We start from the raw sequence: 19,645 nt of genomic DNA on the forward strand, positions 1-19,645 counted from the left end.
GGAGTACAGGAGGGGGCTGAGCATTCACCCTTGTGGGGCCCCAATGTTGAGGATCAGCGAAGTGGACATGCTGTTTCCTACCTTCACCACCTGGGAGGCCCGTCAGAAAGTCCAGGACCCAGTTGCACAGAGCGGGGTTGAGACCCAGGGCCTTAAAACGTCTAATGGCTGCAGGGGCAGTATTGAGTAGCTTGGATGAAAGGTGCCCAGAGGTGCCCAGAGTAAACGGCCTGCTCCTCAGTCTTAGTTGATAATATATGCATATTAGTATTAGTATTGGATAGAAAACACTCTGAAGTTTCTAAAACGGTTTGAATGATGTCTGTGAGTATAACAGAACTCATATGGCAGGCAAAAACCTGAGAAGAAATCCAAACAGGAAGTGAGAAATCTGAGGTTGGTCGATTTTCAACTCAGGCCCTATTGAATTCACAGTGGGATATGAATGAAGTTGCACTTCCTAGGGCTTCCACTAGATGTCAACCGTCTTTAGAAACTTGAATGAGGCTTCTACTGAGTTGCGGGACTGAATAAGAGCTGAATGAGTCAGGTTACTGGCAGAGAGCCATTTCCTGGTCATGCGCATTCCACATGATATCGACTTGCTCCTCTAGACACAAAGGAATTCTCCGGTTGGAACTTTATTGAAGATTTATGATAAAACATCCTAATGATTGATTCTATACTTAGTTTGAAATGTTTCTTCGACCTGTAATATAACTTTTTGATGTTTTTGTCCGAAGTAATACACGAGCGTTTGCATATGTGTACCTAACGCTAACAAAAGTAGCTACTTTTGACATAAATAACAGACATTATCGAAAAAATCATTTATTGTGGAACTGCGATTCCTGGGAGTGCATTCTGATGAAGATCATCAAAGGTAAGGGAATATTTATAATGTGATTTCTGGTTTCTGTTGACTACAACATGGTGGCTAATTTGATTATTTTTGTGCCGTCTCAGATTATTGCTTGGTTTGCTTTTTCCGTAAAGGTTTTTTTAAATCAGCGGTTGCATTAAGGAGAGGTATATCTATAATTCCATGTGTATAACTTGTATTATCATCTACATTTGTGATGAGTATTTCTGTTGAATCGATGTGGCTATGCAAAATCACTGGATGTTTTTGGAAGTAGTGAACGTAACGCGGCAATGTAAACTCTATCAAACAAACAATGAACTTTATCAAACAAAACATACATGTATTGTGTAACATTAAGTCCTATGAGTGTCATCTGATGAAGATCATCAAAGGTTAGTGATTCATTTTATCTCTATTTGTGCTTTTTGTGACTCCTCTCTTTGGCTGGAAAAAATGGCTGTGTTTTTCTGTGACTTGGCGGTGACCTAACATAATCGTTTGTGGTGCTTTCACTTTCAAACTCTATTTGAAATCGGACACTGGTGGGATTAACAACAAGATTACCTTTAAAACGGTATAAGATACATGAACAGCACTCTTACATAGGTATTCTCTTGTCCAGATGGGATAGGGCAGTGTGCAGGCGATTGCATCGTCTGTGGACCTTTTGGGGCGGTATGCAAACTGAAGTGGGTCTAGCGTGGCAGGTGAAGTGGAGGTGATATGATCCTTGACTAGCCTCTCAAAGCACTTCATGATGACAGAAGATAGTCATTTAGTTCAGTTTTCTTTGCTTTCTTTGGTACAGGAACAATGGTGGCCATCTTGAAGCATGTGAGAACAGCAGACTGGGATAGGGAGTGATTGAATATGTCTGTAAGCACACCAGCCAGCTGGTCTGCGCATGCTCTGAGGACTCCTCTAGGGATGCCGTCTGGGCCAGCAGCCCTGCGAGGGTTAACACGTTTAGATGTCTTACACATGTTGACCACGGAGAAGGAGTCCTTGGTAGCGGGTCGCGTCGGTAGCACTGTATTATCCTCAAAGCAGGCAAAGTGTCCGTGATGTGGCTCGTTTTCTCTTTGTATTCCGTAATTGCCTGTAGACCCTGTCACACATGTCTCGTGTCTGAGCCATTGAATTGCGGTTCCACTTAGTCCTTATACCAACATTTCGCTTGTTTGATAGCCTTGCAGAGGGAATAACTACACTGTTTAAATCCATGGATCTTTCCATGGTTTAATGCGGTGGCTCGCTCTTTCAGTTATGCACGAATGCCTCCATCTATCCACGGTTTCTGGTTAGGGTAGGTTTTATTAGTCACATTGGGTACAACATCTCCAATGCACTTCCTTATAAACTCATTCACTGGGTCAGCGCATAAATCCATGTTATTCTCTGAGGCTTCCTGGAACATTTCCCAGTCTGCGTGATCAAAACAATCTTGAAGCGTGGATTCCGATTGGTCAGACCAGTATTGAATAGTTCTCGTCACAGGTGCATCCTGTTTGAGTTTCTGCCTATAGGACGGTAGGCGCAAAATGGAGTCGTGGTTGGTTTTGCCGAAGGGAGGGCGGGGGAGTGCTTTGCATGCATCTTGGAAGTTAGAGTAGCAGTGGTCCAGTGTATTGCAACGTTGTTTTGGCTCGGCCTCTGGGAGTAGATCCAATGTCCTGGGTGGTGGTCCGAATGAAGGAAAGTCGTATTCCTGGTCGTAATGTTGGTAAGTTGATGTCGCTCTTATATCTGTATGTAATAACACTTACGATTTTCTGGGCTAACAATGTTAGAAATAATACATAAAAAACAAAATACTGCATAGTTTCCTAAGGACTCGAAGTGAGGTGACCATCTCTGTCGGCGCCATATTACACATAGGCTAGAACCCTGTTTCAGAGCACTCAGTGTGTGGTTGGTGTGGTGTGGTGTGGTGTGGTGTGGTGTCGTTCCTTCACACCGACACTGCTCCACTGATGGCCGTCTTTACTTGTTCATCACGTCAACAACAACAGCCCAACAGAGAGAAGGAACATAGTCATGTTATGTCATCATTTGATGTGCACTAAGTAATCAACCCACATGCAGTTTTCTTAACTTCTTGGATATAGGGGGCGCTATTTTCATTTTTGGATGAAAAACGTTCCCATATTAAACAAGATATTTTGTCACGAAAAGATGCTCGACTATGCATATAATTGACAGCTTTGGAAAGAAAACACTCTGACGTTTCCAAAACTGCAAAGATATTGTCTGTGAGTGCCACAGAACTGATGTTACAGAAAAAGCCCAGATAAAAATCCAATCAGGAAGTGTTGCATTTTTTGAAACCGCCTCATGCCAATGACTCCTTATATGGCTGTGAAGGAGCGAGGAGTCAGCTTACGTTTTCCACGTTTTCCCCAAGGTGTCTGCAGCATTGTGACGTATTTGTAGACATATCATTGGAAGATTGACCATAAGAGACTACATCTACCAGGTGGTCGCTTGGTGTCCTCCGTCACAATTATTGCGTAATCTCCAGCTGCAGTATTTTTCCGTTTGCTTCTGATGAGAAGCCAACTGCCACCACTGATAGATTATCGAATAGATATGTGAAAAACACCTTGAGAATTGATTCTAAACAATGTTTGCCATGTTTCTGTCGATATTATGGAGCTAATTTGGAAAAAAGTTTGGCGTTGTAAGTGACTGCATTTTCCGGTCTTTTTCTTAGTCAAATGTGATGAACAAAACGGAGCTATTTCGTCTACACAAATAATCTTTTGGGAAAAAATGAACATTTGCTATCTAACTAAGAGTCTCGTCATTGAAAACATCCGAAGTTCTTCAAAGGTAAATTATTTTATTTGAATGCTTTTCTTGTTTTTGTGAAAATGTTGCCTGCTGAATGCAAGGCTTAATGCTATGCTAGGCTATCAATACTCTTACACAAATGCTTGTGTAGCTTTGGTTGAAAAGCATATTTTGAAAATCTGAGATGACAGTGTTGTTAACAAAAGGCTAAGCTTGTGTTTCAATATATTTATTTAATTTAATTTGCGATTTTCATGAATAGGAAACGTTGTGTTATGGTAATGAGCTTGAGGCTATGGTTACGCTCCCGGATATGGGATTGCTCGACGCTAGAGGTTAAGAACTGGAACATGCTGACTCACTAGTCCATCCAGAGTATGGTTTAGTGTAATGTCCAGTGTATGTGCATTTCTTCACAGGAGCAGTTAATTAAGAGGCATACATGACATTAATCTTGTCCACCAGACAGCTCTCTCTCTGTCGAACCGTCTGGTTTCACAGCGTCTCAGAATGGAACTTGAATGGTAGACTATGGGAGGAGCGGCAAAAACAGCCACCGGTTTGAATTGGCTGATCTCTCAGTCCATCACCATCTAGCACAACCCATACCATCTAGCGCCACCCTCCCCTACATTGTGGACTTCAAAGCACAAGCAGCACAATTAATCTTAGAAATAGTTTTCACGTATACACTTTTTTTCATTTGTGCTTCCCCAAAATAATATGGTTAAAGTGATAGAACATTTATTTTGATTGACGATCTAGTACAACTGTCACAGGCCAGCTCATCCTCGGCTTCCATTGCCACAAAGTCAGATTCAAAGTCAAAATTGGCTACAAAAATGTGCTTTTTGGTCTTAATTTAAGGTTACGGTTAGGCATAAGGTTAGCAGTGTGGTTAAGGTTAGGGTTAAGGTTAGGTTTAAAACAGATTTTAAGAAGATACATTTTAGAAATAGGCAGGTTTTAATATGTAGTCGTGTGATTCGGTCAGAATTTGAATTGAGTAGCATGTCACTTATTAAATCCACACCCCCTAAGTTCCAAACATTCCCACACTGTTGAAAGGCTCTATGCGCCAACAATTTGAGCCTGGAGACGAGGTTAAAATGATATACATATACAGTCAACTGATTAAATCTACCTTTGATTTATCCATTCATCCAGGCATACCACAAAGGGTTCACTGTCAGTCAACATGCCTTCAAATATAGGAGCTATCCTCCCTTTGTGCTAAAGTAAAGTTAACGGTATCCTCCCCTGATATTGCATAGGGGGCTACAGTACTTTGAAACTGTATAATGAGGTGCTTAGCATGCACAGCAACATGTCACACAAAAGCTATTAGGAACAGGACACTGAACAGAAGAACGGAGAAGCAAACAGCCCCTGACCAACCACCCTTCCCACTCACCAGTAAGCTAATAGACAAGTGCCAATTCACAGATATGGGGCTATGGCCTTGAAAATGTGGATTTTCATAGTTCATTTTCAGGCTTGGCAATACCTGTAAGGGTTGGCTGGATCACACACACATCTGAATAAGCTACAGTATAAAAAATGTCATTAGATACAATGCCGGTGACTCTTTAACCATCCCTGTTGGTCCAGAACCACCCTCCAGTCCAGACACACACACAAACTGCGCTAAACAAAACCATAGTGTCGATATGTGTCCACACAAAAACAATTCATCATTAGCAGAACTGTGAAATGCTCTTAGGTAATCCATTGATACAGCTTCTGAATACAGGACTGCGCCAAATAGTCACTAACATGAATTAGTTATGCTAAAGGTGAATTATTTTTGTGAACACACACTCACAGACATTGGCCACAGGCAATGGCCAAATCCATTGGGAATGAAACAGAGTATCGATGGCTCCATTACTGTCAGTGCATCCAGAGTAGAACAAAGCAGCAAATCTGTCTGCCTCATTGTGTGACACAACTCATTCTGTTTGCCCCTCTCCTATCTGCTTCTGTCATTCCACCCTGCATTTCTCTGATGTTCTCTCTCCCCAGCTATATGTCCTTTCTCTCTCCCTGCCATAGTAGTGGCCAGCCTGTCTGCAGACAGAGATGCAATCAGACTATGAGTTATGGCAGGGGTTCCCACATTTTTCCCTCAGGCCCCCCTTCCAGCATTGGGAAACATCCCGCGCCCCCCCATCTATGCACACCGGCCACGCCTATTTCTATAGGCACAAGCACTGTTCATAACACAAACTGTTCACACCCCTCTTGTTGGGGGAGTGAACATTTTGCAATTTTAAAGCGTATTTCCTGGAATTCTACACATTTTGTCATGGGGTGCAGAGAAAATGTTGACGTTTTAAAGCTAATTTCTGACTCAAATATTACAACAAAATCTAATGGATAACAAAAACCGAACTCAAAAACATTAGCTGACATTGGACATTTCTGACCTTCTCTAAGGTATGCAATGACTGACATGACAAGATGTCATGTCACCTTGTGCATTCTACTATTACAACTTTCAAGAGTAAGTTGAACGCCAGACAGAGTTCGGCTCTCCCTATGTGTTAAACCAATCAGCCAATTGGTGACAGGCAGGGGGAGGAATGAAAGTTAGGTGATTGGCTTACCTCCAGCACTTTGCCTGTGATAAACTGCTGGCAGGCTTCGCATTGGACCCCAAAATGGACCTGGTAGTCCTTCTCACAATAGGGTGTGCCATCCCTGTGCAGAGAGAGGATAACACAGACTGCATTAGAATAGGATATAATAGAATCGTGTCTTTCACTGTGTCTGCAAGTATACTGTGTGTTTCACTATGTGTGTAATAGAACAGAATTAGAATCGAACAATGTCTTTCACTGTGTCTGCAAGTTTCCTGTGTGTATGTTGTGTGCATTAGAATAGATTAGATTAAAATTAAATAGAGTACAATAGAATAGTGTGTTTTCCTTTGTCTGCAAGTATAATATGTGTGTATTTCACTATGTGTGTAAGCATGTCATGTGTATAATAGTTTTTTTTTAGACTTACTTGCTGATGTACTCCCCAGTGAGGACTTTTTGACATGCCTTACACTTGAAGCAGCCCAGGTGCCACTGTCTCTCCAGAGCTAATAGAGCCTGACCATTCTTAATGTCTCTACCACAGCCCGTACAGCCTGTAAAACACACACACACACACACACACACACACACACACACACACACACACACACACACACACACACACACACACACACACACACACACACACACACACACACACACACACACACTGTACTGGGGTGCATGCTGGTGGCAGGGAAGTCCGACGCAAGAGAACGAAATTGGTATAAACGGAGATATTTAATAAATGCTTAGAAACTCCGAAAACCAACATACAAAATAAAGAAAGTGGGTAAAAACCCATCACACACCATAACATACTTGGCACCAATACATACAATGAACAATTCCCAACGAGGACATGTGCGAAAACAGAGGGAAAATATACAACATGTAATTTAGAGAATTGAAACCGGGTGAGTGTGAAAACAAGACAAAACAAATGGAACATGAAAATGGATCGGCTTTGGCTAGAACACCGGTGACGTCAACCACCGAACACCGCCCGAACAAGGAGAGGAACCGACTTCGGGAGAAGTCATGACAGTACCCCCCCCTTGACCAGCGGGTCCAGCAGTGCGCCGACATTGGCCTCGGGGACGCCCCGGAGGGCGAGGCTCAAGACGATCCGGACGGAGACGGTGGAAATCCCTTCAGCATAGAAGGGTCCAACACGTCCTCCTTCGGAACCTAGCATCTCTCCTCCGGACCGTACCCCTCCCAGTCCATGAGGTACTGAAGGCCCCTCGCCCGACGTCTCGAATCCAGGATGGATCGAACGGAGTACGCCGGGGCCCCCTCGATGTCCAGAGGGGGTGGAGGAACCTCCCGCACCTCAGCTTCCTGGAGTGGACCAGCCACCACCGGCCTGAGGAGAGACACATGGAACGAGGGGTTAATGCGGTAATCGGGGGAAGCTGTAACCTATAACATACCTCGTTCACTCTCCTCAGGACTTTAAATGGCCCCACAAACCACGGACCCAGCTTCTGACAGGGCATGCAGAGGGGCAGGTTCCGGGTCGAGAGCCAGGCCCGGTGCGAACACCGGGGCCTCACTGCGGTGATGGTCTGCGCCAACTTTCTGGCGCAGCATGGCGCGCTGAAGATGGACATGGGCGGCATCCCATGTCTCCTCCTCGCGCCGGAACCAGTCATCCACCGCAGGAGCTTCGGTCTGGCCAAGGAGTCAGAACCGGCTGATACCCAAACATACACTGGAAGGGAGAGAGGTTAGTGGAGGAGTGGCGGAGCGAGTTCTGGGCCATCTCTGCTCACTTTCACGGCCGGTTATGGCAATAAGACCTCAGAAATCTACCCACATCCTGGTTAACTCTCTCCACCTGCCTGTTACTCTCGGGGTGAAATCCCGAGGTAAGGCTGAGCAAGACCCCCAAAAGTTCCATGAACACCCTCCAGACCCAGAAGTGAACTGGGGACCCCGATCAGACACTATATCCTCAGGTACCCCATAGTGCCGGAAGACGTGAGTAATCAGGGCCTCCGCAGTCTGTAGGGCCGTAGGGAGACCGGGCAAAGGGAGGAGACGAGGATCGTGGTTTTTCCCTGTGAAGGTGGAAGATAGGTTATTAAATCCACCGACAGGTGCGACCACGGCCGTTGTGGAACGGGTAGGTGTTGTAACTTACCTTTGGGCAGGTGCCTAGGAGCCTTACACGGGGCGCACACCAAGCAGGAGGGAACATAAACCCTCACATCCTTAGCCTAAGTGGGCCACCAGTACTTCCCACTAAGACTCACTGTCCGACCGATCCCAGGACGACATGTGGGCCCTAAAGATCAGCCGGTTGCGGACAGCAGACGGAACGTACAGACGCCCAGCTGGACATCGAGGGGGAGGGGGCTCTGCACGTAATGCCCGCTCAATCTCCGCATCCAGCTCCCACACTACCGGTTCCACCAAGCAAGAGGTGGGGAGTATGGGAGTGGGATCCATGGAACGCTCCTCTGTGTCATACTGCCGGGACAGTGCGTCTGACTTAACGTTTTGGGAACCTGGTCTGTACGAAAGGGTGAAAACAAAACAGGTGAAAAACATGGCCCAACTTGCCTGGTGAGGGTTCAGTCTCCTCGCTGCCCAGATGTACTCCAGATTGCTGTGGTCAGTCCATATGAGAAAAGGGTGTTTAGCCCCCTAAAGCCAATGTCTCCACGCCTTCAAGGCCTTGACTACAGCCAACAGCTCCCAGTCCCCCACATCATAGTTTTGCTCCGCCGGGCTGAGCTTCTTCGAGAAGAAGGCACAGGGGCGGGGCTTTGGTGGCGTATTTGAGCGTTGAGAGAGCACCGCTCCTATCCCAGCCTCGGACACGTCCACCTCCACTGTGAACGCCAAAGAGGGATCCGGATGGGCCAGCACGGGTGCCGAGGTAAACAGACACCTTAGTTGCCCAAAAGCCCTGTCCGCCTCAACTGACCACTGCAGACGTACAGGACCCCCTTCAGCAGTGAGGTAATGGGAGCAGTCACCTGACCAAAACCCTGGATAAATCTCCAGTAGTAATTGGCAAATCCTAAAAATTGCTGCACCTCCTTTACCGTGGAGGGAGTTGGCCAATTACGCACGGCTGAAATGCGGTCACTCTCCGTCTCCACCCCTGATGTGGAAATGCAATACCCTAGGAAGGAGATGGCTTGATGAAAGAACAGGCATTTCTCAGCCTTGACATACAGGTCAAGCTCCAACAGGCGACCAAGCACTCTGCGCACCAAGGACACATGCTCGGCGCGTGTAGAGGAGAATATCAAAATGTCATCAATATACACTACTACACCCTGCCGGTCCAGGTCCCTGAAAATTTTGTCTACAAATGCTTAGGAAGACTGAGGGCGCATTCATCAACCCGTACGGCATGACGAGGTACTCATAGTGCCCAGAGGTGGTACTGAAAGCCGTCTTCCACTCATCTCCCTCTCAGATACGTACCAGGTTGTAAGCGCTCCTGAGATCTAGTTTGGTGAAGAAGCGTGCCCCGTGCATTGGTAGCGGGTAACTATACCTCACCGTGATCTGATTCAGACCCCGATAGTCAATGCACAGGTGCAGATCCCCATCCTTCTTCTTCACAAAAAAGGAACTCGAGGAGGCGGGTGAAGTGGAGGACCGAATGTACCCCTGACGCAGGGATTCTGAAACATATGTTTCCATAGCCTCCGTCTCCGCCTGTGAGAGGGGATACACGTGACTCCTGGGAAGTGCAGCCTCTACCAGGCGGTCTTTCGCACAATCGCCCCATCGATGAGGTGGTAATTGAGAGAGCCAAATCGGCATATTCAGGGGGAATGCGCATGGTGGAGACCTGGTCTGGACTCTCCACCGTTGTAGCACCAACACCTACCTGAGCACTCTCGAGACCACCCCATGAGAGCCCTCTGTGGCCAAGAAACAGTGGGGTTATGAAAAGCTAACCAGGGTAGGCCCAGCACCACGGGAAACACAGGAGAGTCAATGAGGAAGAGACTAATTCTCTCTGTATCACCCCACTGCATCACCATACCCAATGGCGTGGTGACCTCCATAATTATCCCTGACCCTAATGGTGAACGGGGAAGAGCACATCCACGGGAAAAATGGTGTCCCTAAACTATGAGCTAACGCTCTATCAATGAAATTCCCAGCCGTGCCTGAATCGACAAGCGCCTTATGCTGGGAATATGGAGAAAACTCAGGAAAAGTGATAGACACAAAAATATGTGCAACAGAGGGCTCTGAGAGAGAATTGTGCCAGCTCACCTGGTGTGATGCCCGAGTGCCCTGCCTGCTGCCTCGATTCCCAGAGGAACCAACCCGGCACCGACCGGCAGTGTGACCTCTGAGGCCACAGATGCTGCACAAGCGGGAACCCCCTCCGGTCTCCCTGCTCACCGCCCCTCCCAGCTCCATAGGTATCGGAGAGGAGGTGCGGGAGGATTGAACCACCAGTTCCTGATCTAGACATCTATTAGTAGCCAGCAGGTTGTCCAGCCGGATAGACAGGTCCACCAGCTGGTCGAACGTGAGGGTGGTGTCTCTTCAGGCCAGCTCCCGATGGACGTCCTCGTGCAGACTGCAACGATAATGGTCGATTAGGGCCCTGTCGCTCCATCCCGTGCCAGCAGCCGGGGTCCTAAACTCCAGGGTGAACTTCTGGGCGCTCCTCGTCTCCTGCCTCAGATGGTAGAGGCGCTCACCCGCCGCTCTACCCTCTAGGGCGGGTGGTCGAAGACTGCCCAGAAACGGCGGGAGAACTCCTCAAACTTGTCCAACGCCGCATCTCCCTCTCTCCATACGGTGTTGGCCCACTCCAGGGCTCTCCCGGTGAGGCACGAGACGAGGGAGGACACCCTCTCACGATCTGATGGAGCCAGGTGGACGGTGGCCAGATAAAGGTTTAATTGCAGTAAAAAACCCTGGCAGTTCGAAGCCCTCCCGTCATACTCCTGGGTCAAGGAGAGACAGATCCCACTGGGTTCAGGCGGGAAAGGTGCGCTCAAGAGAGAACCCGGTTGTGCTGGTGGAGGCGCTGGAAGAACTCCCTGTCTCTCCCAGCGGTCCATTGTAGGGACAACGCGATCCATGGCAACGCCAGGATGGTGAAGCATAACTGCATGCTCCTGGATGCGCTCCTCCACCTCAATGGCCGGGGTACCCTCTCCTGCTGACTCCATAGCAAGGTCGGAGATTCTGTAATGTGGTGCGTGCTGGTGGCATGGAAGTCAGGCACAGGAGAATGAACTTGGTAAATCGGAGCTGTTTAATAAACATCAAAACTTCCGAAAACCAAAGTATACAAAATAACAAATAGAGGGTGCAAAACCCGTCGCACAACAGAAATAACAATAAACACCTACATACTGTACAACAAACAATCTCCGACAAGGACATGAGGGGAAACAGAGGGTTAAATACACAACATGTAATTGAAGGGATTGGAACCAGGTGTGTAGGAAGACAAAACCAATGGAAAAAGTAAAAATGGATCAATGATGGCTAGAAGGTCGGTGACGTGGACCGCCGAACACCGCCCGAACAAGGAGGGACCTACTTCGGCGGAAGTCGTGACAGTAGTTTACAGAGTTCTGGTGTTTATCACTAACAATGGGTTACACACATATGAACTCAAATAAATTTGTTGGACATTTTTGTTTGAGTGTTAGTTCAATGTAACTAAGCTATTCACAGTACTGTAAGGATAGTGGAGACAGGCTACTCACAGTTGGAGTCGATGATGTCTTTGCCGGGTCCTGGGGATGTGGGCTGGACACAGTACTGACACAGACAGTCTTTGCCATTGAAGGTGACCCTATCCCCAGCAGGAAACGGTCGTCTGTAGGAGAGACAGACAGATACATGGACTAATGGTCAGACACCAAACAGATACAGATGGATAATGTAGCACAGGTCACATTAGGGTATGTTTGGCTGAGAATATCCCATGTATTGAGTAACAGTGTATAATTGTATTTGTTTAACTAGGCAAGTCAGTTAAGAACAAATTCTAATTTTCAATGATGGCTTAGGAATAGTGGGTTAACTGCCTTGTTCAGGGACAGAATGACAGATTTTTACCTTATCATCTCGGGGATTCGATCTAGCAGCCTTTCGGTTACTAGTCCAACGCTCTAACCACTAGGTTACCTACCACCCTGTATGATGACGTGAACATGTTTCAGCATTGTTGGAGTGACCCTTTTCAAGACCAAATAAATCGATGTAGATAAGAAGATGCAGTCAGGTTGATAAGAAGAGTACAATAAGGTGAACAATAAGAGTAATGAGATAGATAATGAGTAATGCTTCTAGCTCTTGACCAGGGCTCCTTTGAAAAATAGATTCTCAATAGTACTCTCCTGAATAACTAACATGCTGACTAGACCGAGTACGCACGTGCGTCCTCGTGCGCCATCGCACGCATGTCGATTTTGACCATCCATACCAGACGATACCAACAAACTCTGAACCAAATTTATTAATTTGGGGACAGTTCGAAACGCATGAAACAATCATGGCCATTTAGCTAGCTAGTATGCTGTTGCTACCTAGTTTGTCCTGCTAAATAAACATTGGGTTGTTATTTTACCTGAAATGCACAAGGTCCTCTACTCCGACAATTAATCCACAGATAAATGGGTACGACCTTCACAATAAATTACCTAGTTACTTTCCTAGTAATCTCTCCTCCTTCATTCTTCTGCCTCTTCTTATTCTTCTTTTTCTTTGGACTTGGCGGTTGGCATCCAACTTTAAGGTGCATTACCACCACCAACTGGACTGGAGTGTGAACCTCAGTTCATCTTTCAATCACCCACGTGGAAATATGCTCCTAAAAACCAATGAGGAGATGGGGGAGGCGGGACTTGCAGCTCTTCAAGCGTCAAAAATGTTACAAAGTTCTGTTTTAGCGCCTGGCTACGCAGGCGCTCGTTGACGCACTTTAGCAGTTTGGAGAAAATGATTGAATAACATGTGTAAATTTATTCTGCAACGCTCACACACATAACGCAAGCAGTATGGTCAGCATGTAAGGGATACATACAGTTCCAAAATAGGAGAATGCGCTTCAAAATAAGTGTCTGTAGGTTTCGGGTGAGGGTTCTTACTTGCAGATGGTGCAGACGAAGCAGGCGGGGTGGTAGGTCTTGCCCAGAGCAGTGACGACCTCTCCCTCCACAAAGTCCCCACAGCCATTGCAGCGCGTCCCGTGCATTCGCTGGTAGTCCAGGGTACACAGGTAGTCTCCATTCTTCATGAAGAAGCCTCCCTGAGCCAGGTCACAGCCACACACTGCAGGGACACAAAAGCAGTCAGTAAGTCATGCTATTCTCTGACAAAGGGTACGATAAAATAAAGTCAAATGCCAATGCCTCTGTGGATATGTAAGGTGAATTATTTATTGTGTTTCCAGAGACAAGAACAATATCTTCCACCTTCAATTATAGAGATATGGAATATAAATAAATGATTAAGAAGGCCGCTCCTTGGGTCTTCCCATATGAGTTTGCTACCAATGCTGTATTTTGCACTTGTAAATAATGAACAGCGAGCTGCAAATGTATTGGGAAAGTGACAAATGTGTTGCTGTATTGGCTCTGTACTCCAAAACTTTGGATTTAAAAGGATACAATGACTACGAGGTTAAAGTGCAGACTGTCAGCTTTAATTTAGGGGTATTTTTAACAATATAGGGTGAACTGTTAGGAAATTACAGCACCTTTTGTTCGTCCCCCCCCATTTTAGGGGACCAAAAGTATTGGGACAAATTCACCTACAGTGGCAAGAAAAAGTATGTGAACCCTTTGGAATTACCTGGACATCTGCATAAATTGGTCATACAATTTGATCTGATCTTCATCTAAGTCACAACAATAGACAAACACAGTCTGATTAAAACTAATAACACACAACATGTCTTTATTGTACACACCATGTAAACATTCACAGTGGGGGGTGGGAAAAGTATGTAAACCCTTGGTATTAATAACTGGTTGACTCTACTTTGGCAGCAATAACCTCAACCAAACATTTTCTGTAGATGCGGATCAGACCTGCACAATGGTCAAGAGGAGTTTTCCTCTTTTGTTTCAGTTCAGAAATATTCTTGGGATGCCTGGTGTGAATCGTCTCTCTTAAGGTCATGCCACAGCATCTCAATCGGGTTGAAGTCAGGACTTACTGGGCCATTCCAGAAGGCATATTTTCAGCACCTTTTGCGCGCAATGATTACACCAAGCTTGATTACATCAACAAGCTACAAACTTGTTGGATGCTTTTGCTGTTTGTTTTGGTTGTTTGGTGTTTCAGATTATTTTTTGCCCAATAGAAATTAATTGTATATAATGTATTGGGACATTATGGAGCCACTTTAATTGTAAATAAGAATATAATATGTTTCTTAACACTTCTACATTAATGTGGACGCTACGATGATTATGGACAGTCCTGAATGAATCTTGAATAGTGATGAGTGAGAAATATTATACCCCCCAAAAATGCTAACCTCCCCTGTTATTGTAATGGTGAGAGTTTAGCATGTCTTGGGGGTATGATATGTGTGTGTCTGTGACTTTCTCACTCATCATTATTCACGATTAGGCCTACCGTGTCGGCATAGGTTTGATTCCAGCCCATACCAATCTGGCACAAATAACTTGATTGACTTGATTTAGATTTAGTTCTGGACTGAGTACACCCCAGGTGGTCTCCAATGAAGACTGACATCAAATCAAGACTGTACAGTTTCAATTACGGTCTTATTCAAAGTTGACTTAATATCTATCAATGTGCTCAATTTCATTGAAAGGTAAATGGTAGTCAAACATTGGAATAATTGTACAATTTCAATAGCATTCATAAAAAACGTTTACAAGTGAATGCAGACTAAAAAGATTTGCATCAAGTGTGATGTTTCATTTTTCACTCAGAATGAAATAACAAGGTGGATCAGGTAAGTGTTACAGTTAAACAACAATCAATATCGACATTTCAATATCATGTTACTAATATGCAAATCACACACATTTCAGCATGGAATTAAACACCATTGTAGGTATGATTGCCATAGTCAACTCAATCATCTTTTTCCTGCCAAGGTAGGATTTACCCTCCATCCTCCACCTCCGAACCTCTCCACTTTGAAGGTTATTTTATTTTCTTGGCTGGCCCATTCTCCTCCCCCTCGGTTGTGCCGATACAAGCTGTAAATAAAAATACACACACCATGTTTTTTTGTTTCTAGTACATGGCACAAAAAGCTTACTGAAAAGCTTAGTATGACAGATGTGCTTTTAGGCCTTGTCATAAAAACAGAGAGAGAGAGACACACACACACACACACACAGAGAGAGAGAGAGAAATGGAATGCTAGCTACATGGTTAACACTGCATCTAGTCCTCGTTCCGCAGACAAAGGACCACCCCTGCTCCTGTGTCCGAGGTGTCCACCTGTTCCAACAAAGTGACGAGTAGGATCAGGATGAACGAGGATGAGTCCAGAGGTGAAACGTCCCTTGAGCTCCATGAATGCCCTGTCAGCAATGGGAGTCCAGCAAAAACGGGTCTGGGACTTGTGTGTCAGGGCCGTGAGATGCGATGCCACTGTTGCGTATTAAACACCCTAAAAAAAATTGGCAAACCTGAGGAACCACTGGACTTGCTTGAGTGAGGTGGGACGGGGCCAGTCGGTGACTGCCTCAACCTTTACAGGGTCCATTTGGATGCCTGCGGTGGAGATACTGTGACCCAGGAAGGAAACTTGGGATACGCGATACTCACACTTCTCTATCTTGACATTGTTGACTCTGCAGGAGGCCTCTCAGGACATCCGCAGTAGACCGCAGTAGAGGCAGCAACCTTTGCGCATTGGCCTTTCGCGCACCTGTGGGCTCCGACGTGTGCAAATGCGCTGTCTCACGCGTTCTTGGAGGCGGTTGTCGATTCTGATTGCCAGCGTTATCAGGGACTTGAGGTCCTCTCCCAGTTCCCTTTGAGGCCAGTTCATCATTGATTGAGGTAGACAAACCCTGGTGGAAAGCGATGATCAGGGCCTCGGTATTCTACCCACTCTCGGCGGCGAGGGTACGGAACTCAATGGTGAAGTCAACAACTGGTCTGGCCCCTTGGCGGATATTGAACAGTCGACTGGCCACTTCTCGTCCGCCGTCAGGGTGGTCAAAGACTCATCGCTGCTCGGCAATGAAGACTAATATGGAACTGCAGGATGGTGACTGCAGTTCCCACATTGCCGTTGCCCACGCCAGGGCCTTGCCCGAGAGTAGAGAGATGATGTAGGTGATCATGGCCCGATCGGTGTGGAACGAGAAGGACTGTAGCTCGAACATCAGAGAACACTCAGTGAGGAACCCTTGCATCTTTCCAGGTGGCCAGCACACCACTTGGGGGCTGGGATCTTGGGTTCCTGGTTCAAGTTTCTTTGAGGAACTACAGCGATGCCTGTAGCGCTGAGCGATAAGACTTGGACATTGGCTCCTCCTGGGTTGAGGCTGAACTGTGGTTGGAGGGTGTCGATAAGTGTCTGCAGGGTTTCTGATATTTGGGAGAGTTATTATTGCTTCTGCCCCAACAGTGCTCCTTGTTGGGTAACAACATTATTTATCTGGGTGAAGCTAGCTGTGACATGGTAAGGTTGGACCCAGGTGCAGAGAAGAAACGAGATGAGGAATCAGTGGTTAAGGATAAACATATCACTTTACTGAGCAAATTGGACACACTTGAGTGCACACTTGAGTGCCGTTAATGTCTTGAGGATGGTCTCTGCTGTCCTCTGGTTACAGGTGGAACCATGACATACTGTATGCAACGAGCCGCATTCACTCCCAAGGATGAATTGACCCAGAGAGAGAGAGAGAGAGAATAACGTTTATTTGGATTAAGGCTCAGAGATTAGTTAGATTAGATTAGTTCTTAAACTAATCGAATTGAGCGAGAACCATCAGTCAGAGGTAATGTCTAGCAGTGTCCCAAATGCACCCTATTCTCTAGTGCACTACTTTTGATCAGGACCCATAGGTCTCTGGTCTAAAGTAGTGCACTACATACAGTATGTTGGGAATATGGTGCCATTTGGGAAATAGTCCATTTGATTGGTTCTCAGCCCACCTCGTCTAAAGCAGGTTTAGGCCACACAAGTCAGGCTGGTTTGCATGCAAGGTAACATAGTTCTCTGTTGTAAGGGCTTGTGTATGTCTCCCTGTGTGAGAGGCGGCGAGCTATAACAAAGCAATTTGTAATTGAAAGTGAAATGCATGGACAGTGCTAAGATGAGTTTTTCCCTGAGCGTAGCATGCAATGGGTTCCTCTATAGACACACACAAATACCACCTTGGGTTTGTGTTCTCTCTCTCTGTGTGTGTGTGTGTGTGTGTGTGTGTGTGTGTGTGTGTGTGTGTGTGTGTGTGTGTGTGTGTGTGTGTGTGTGTGTGTGTGTGTGTGTGTGTGTGTGTGTGTGTGTGTGTGTGTGTGTGTGTGTGTTTGTACATGTGCATGTGTACAGTATTTGTGTATGTGGAGGATAGAGACTGTGGGAGTATGTTTCAAACAAACTGACTAAAGACCTGGCATTAAACAAGTCATGTGTGTTGATGATTCAACCATATATGCGTCAACAACTACAGATAATGAAGTCACTGAAACCCTTAAAAAAGAGTTGTTTGGAATGGGTGGCCAGTAATAAACTGGTCCTGAACATCTCTAAAACTAAGAGCATTGTATTTAGTACAAATCATTCCTTAAGTTCTAGACCTCAGCTGAATCTGGCAATGAATGGTGTGGCTGTTGAACAAGTTGAGGAGACTAAATTACTTGGCGTTACCTTGGATTGTAACTGTCAACTTAGTTGAGGAAAATAAGAACAATCCGAAATGTATTTTTAATACTGTTACAAAGCTAACTAAAAAGCAGCATTCCCCAAGAGAGGATAGCTTTCACTTCAGCAGTAATAAAGTCATGAGATCATGATCATTAGAAAGCAAATTACAGACTCCTCTTTAAATCTGCGTATTCCTCCAAAGCTCAGTCATCCTGAGTCTGCACAACTCTACCAGGACCTAGGATCAAGGGAAACGCTAAAGTGTTTTAATACTATATCTCTTGACACCATGATGAAAATTATCATTGCCTCTAAACCTTCAAGCTGCATGCTGGACCCTATTCCAACTAAACTACTGAAAGAACTGCTTCCTGTGCTTGGCCCTCCTATGTTGAACATAATAAACGTCTCAATATCCACCGGATGTGTACCAAACTCACTAAAAGTGGCAGTAATAAAGCTTTTCTGGAAAAAGCCAAACCTTGACCCAGAAAATATAAAAAACTATCGGCCTATATCGAATCTCCCATTCCTCTCAAAAGTTTTAGAAAAAGGTGTTGCGCAGCAACTCACTGCCTTGCTGAAGACAAACAATGTATACAAAATGCTTCTGGTTTTAGACCCCATCATAGCACTGAGACTGCACTTGTGAAGGTGGTAAATTACCTTTTAATGGCGTCAGAGTGAGGCTCTGCATCTGTCCTCCTGCTCCTAGACCTTAGTGCTGCTTTTGATACCATCGATCACCATATTCTTTTGGAGAGATTGGAAACCCAAATTGGTCTACATGAACAAGTTCTGGCCTGTCGGAAAGATATCAGTTTGTCTCTGTGGATGGTTTGTCCTCTGACAAATCAACTGTAAATGTCGGTGTTCCTCAAGGTTCTGTTTTAGTACCACTATTGTTTTCACTATATATTTTACCTCTTGGGGATGTCATTTGAAAACATAATGTTAACTTTCACTGCTATGCGGATGACACACAGCTGTACATTTCAATTAAACATGGTGAAGCCCCAAAATTGCCCTTGCTGGAAGCCTTTGTTTCAGACATAAGGAAGTGGATGGCTAGAAACGTTCTACTTTTAAACTCAGAAAAAACAGAGATGCTTGTTCTAGGTCCCAAGAAACAAAGAGATCTTCTGTTGAATCTGACAATTAATCTTGATGGTTGTACAGTCGTCTCGAATAAAACTGTGAAGGACCTAGGCATTACTCTGGATGCTGATCTCTCTTTTGACGAACATATCAAGACTGTTTCAAGGACAGTTTTTTTTCCATCTACGTAACATTGCAAAAATCTGAAATTTTCTGTCTAAAAATGATGCAGAAAAATGTAGCCATGCTTTTGTTACTACTAGGTTAGACTACTGCAATGCTCTACTTTCCGGCTACCCGAATAAAGCAGTAAATAAACTTTAGTTAGTGTTAAATACGGCTGCTAGAATCCTGACTAGAACCCCAAAATTTGATCGTATTACTCCAGTGCTAGCCTCCCTACACTGGCTTCCTGTTAAGGCAAGGGCTGATTTCAAGGTTTTGCTGCTAACCTACAAAGCATTACATGGGCTTGCTCCT

The 19,645-nt window shown here is 45.5% G+C and overlaps 1 protein-coding gene across 7 annotated transcripts in view; it reads right to left on the bottom strand.

Annotated features, from left to right (window-relative positions):
* LOC112252744 (actin-binding LIM protein 1) overlaps window positions 1-19,645 on the bottom strand; it is a 146,885-nt gene that overhangs the window by 39,564 nt on the left and 87,676 nt on the right. For all 7 annotated transcript variants that reach the window (XM_042323428.1, XM_042323431.1, XM_024424265.2 and 4 more), the window contains exons 3-6: window positions 13,344-13,527; window positions 11,958-12,070; window positions 6,671-6,797; window positions 6,268-6,361 (exon numbers count right to left, since the gene is read on the bottom strand). In XM_042323428.1, coding sequence (XP_042179362.1) covers window positions 6,268-6,361; window positions 6,671-6,797; window positions 11,958-12,070; window positions 13,344-13,527 — 518 coding nt within the window. The remainder of the gene's footprint in view (window positions 1-6,267; window positions 6,362-6,670; window positions 6,798-11,957; window positions 12,071-13,343; window positions 13,528-19,645) is intronic.

This window comes from Oncorhynchus tshawytscha, linkage group LG06, assembly GCF_018296145.1.
Source record: "Oncorhynchus tshawytscha isolate Ot180627B linkage group LG06, Otsh_v2.0, whole genome shotgun sequence".
In the NCBI taxonomy this organism is placed as follows: domain Eukaryota; kingdom Metazoa; phylum Chordata; class Actinopteri; order Salmoniformes; family Salmonidae; genus Oncorhynchus; species Oncorhynchus tshawytscha.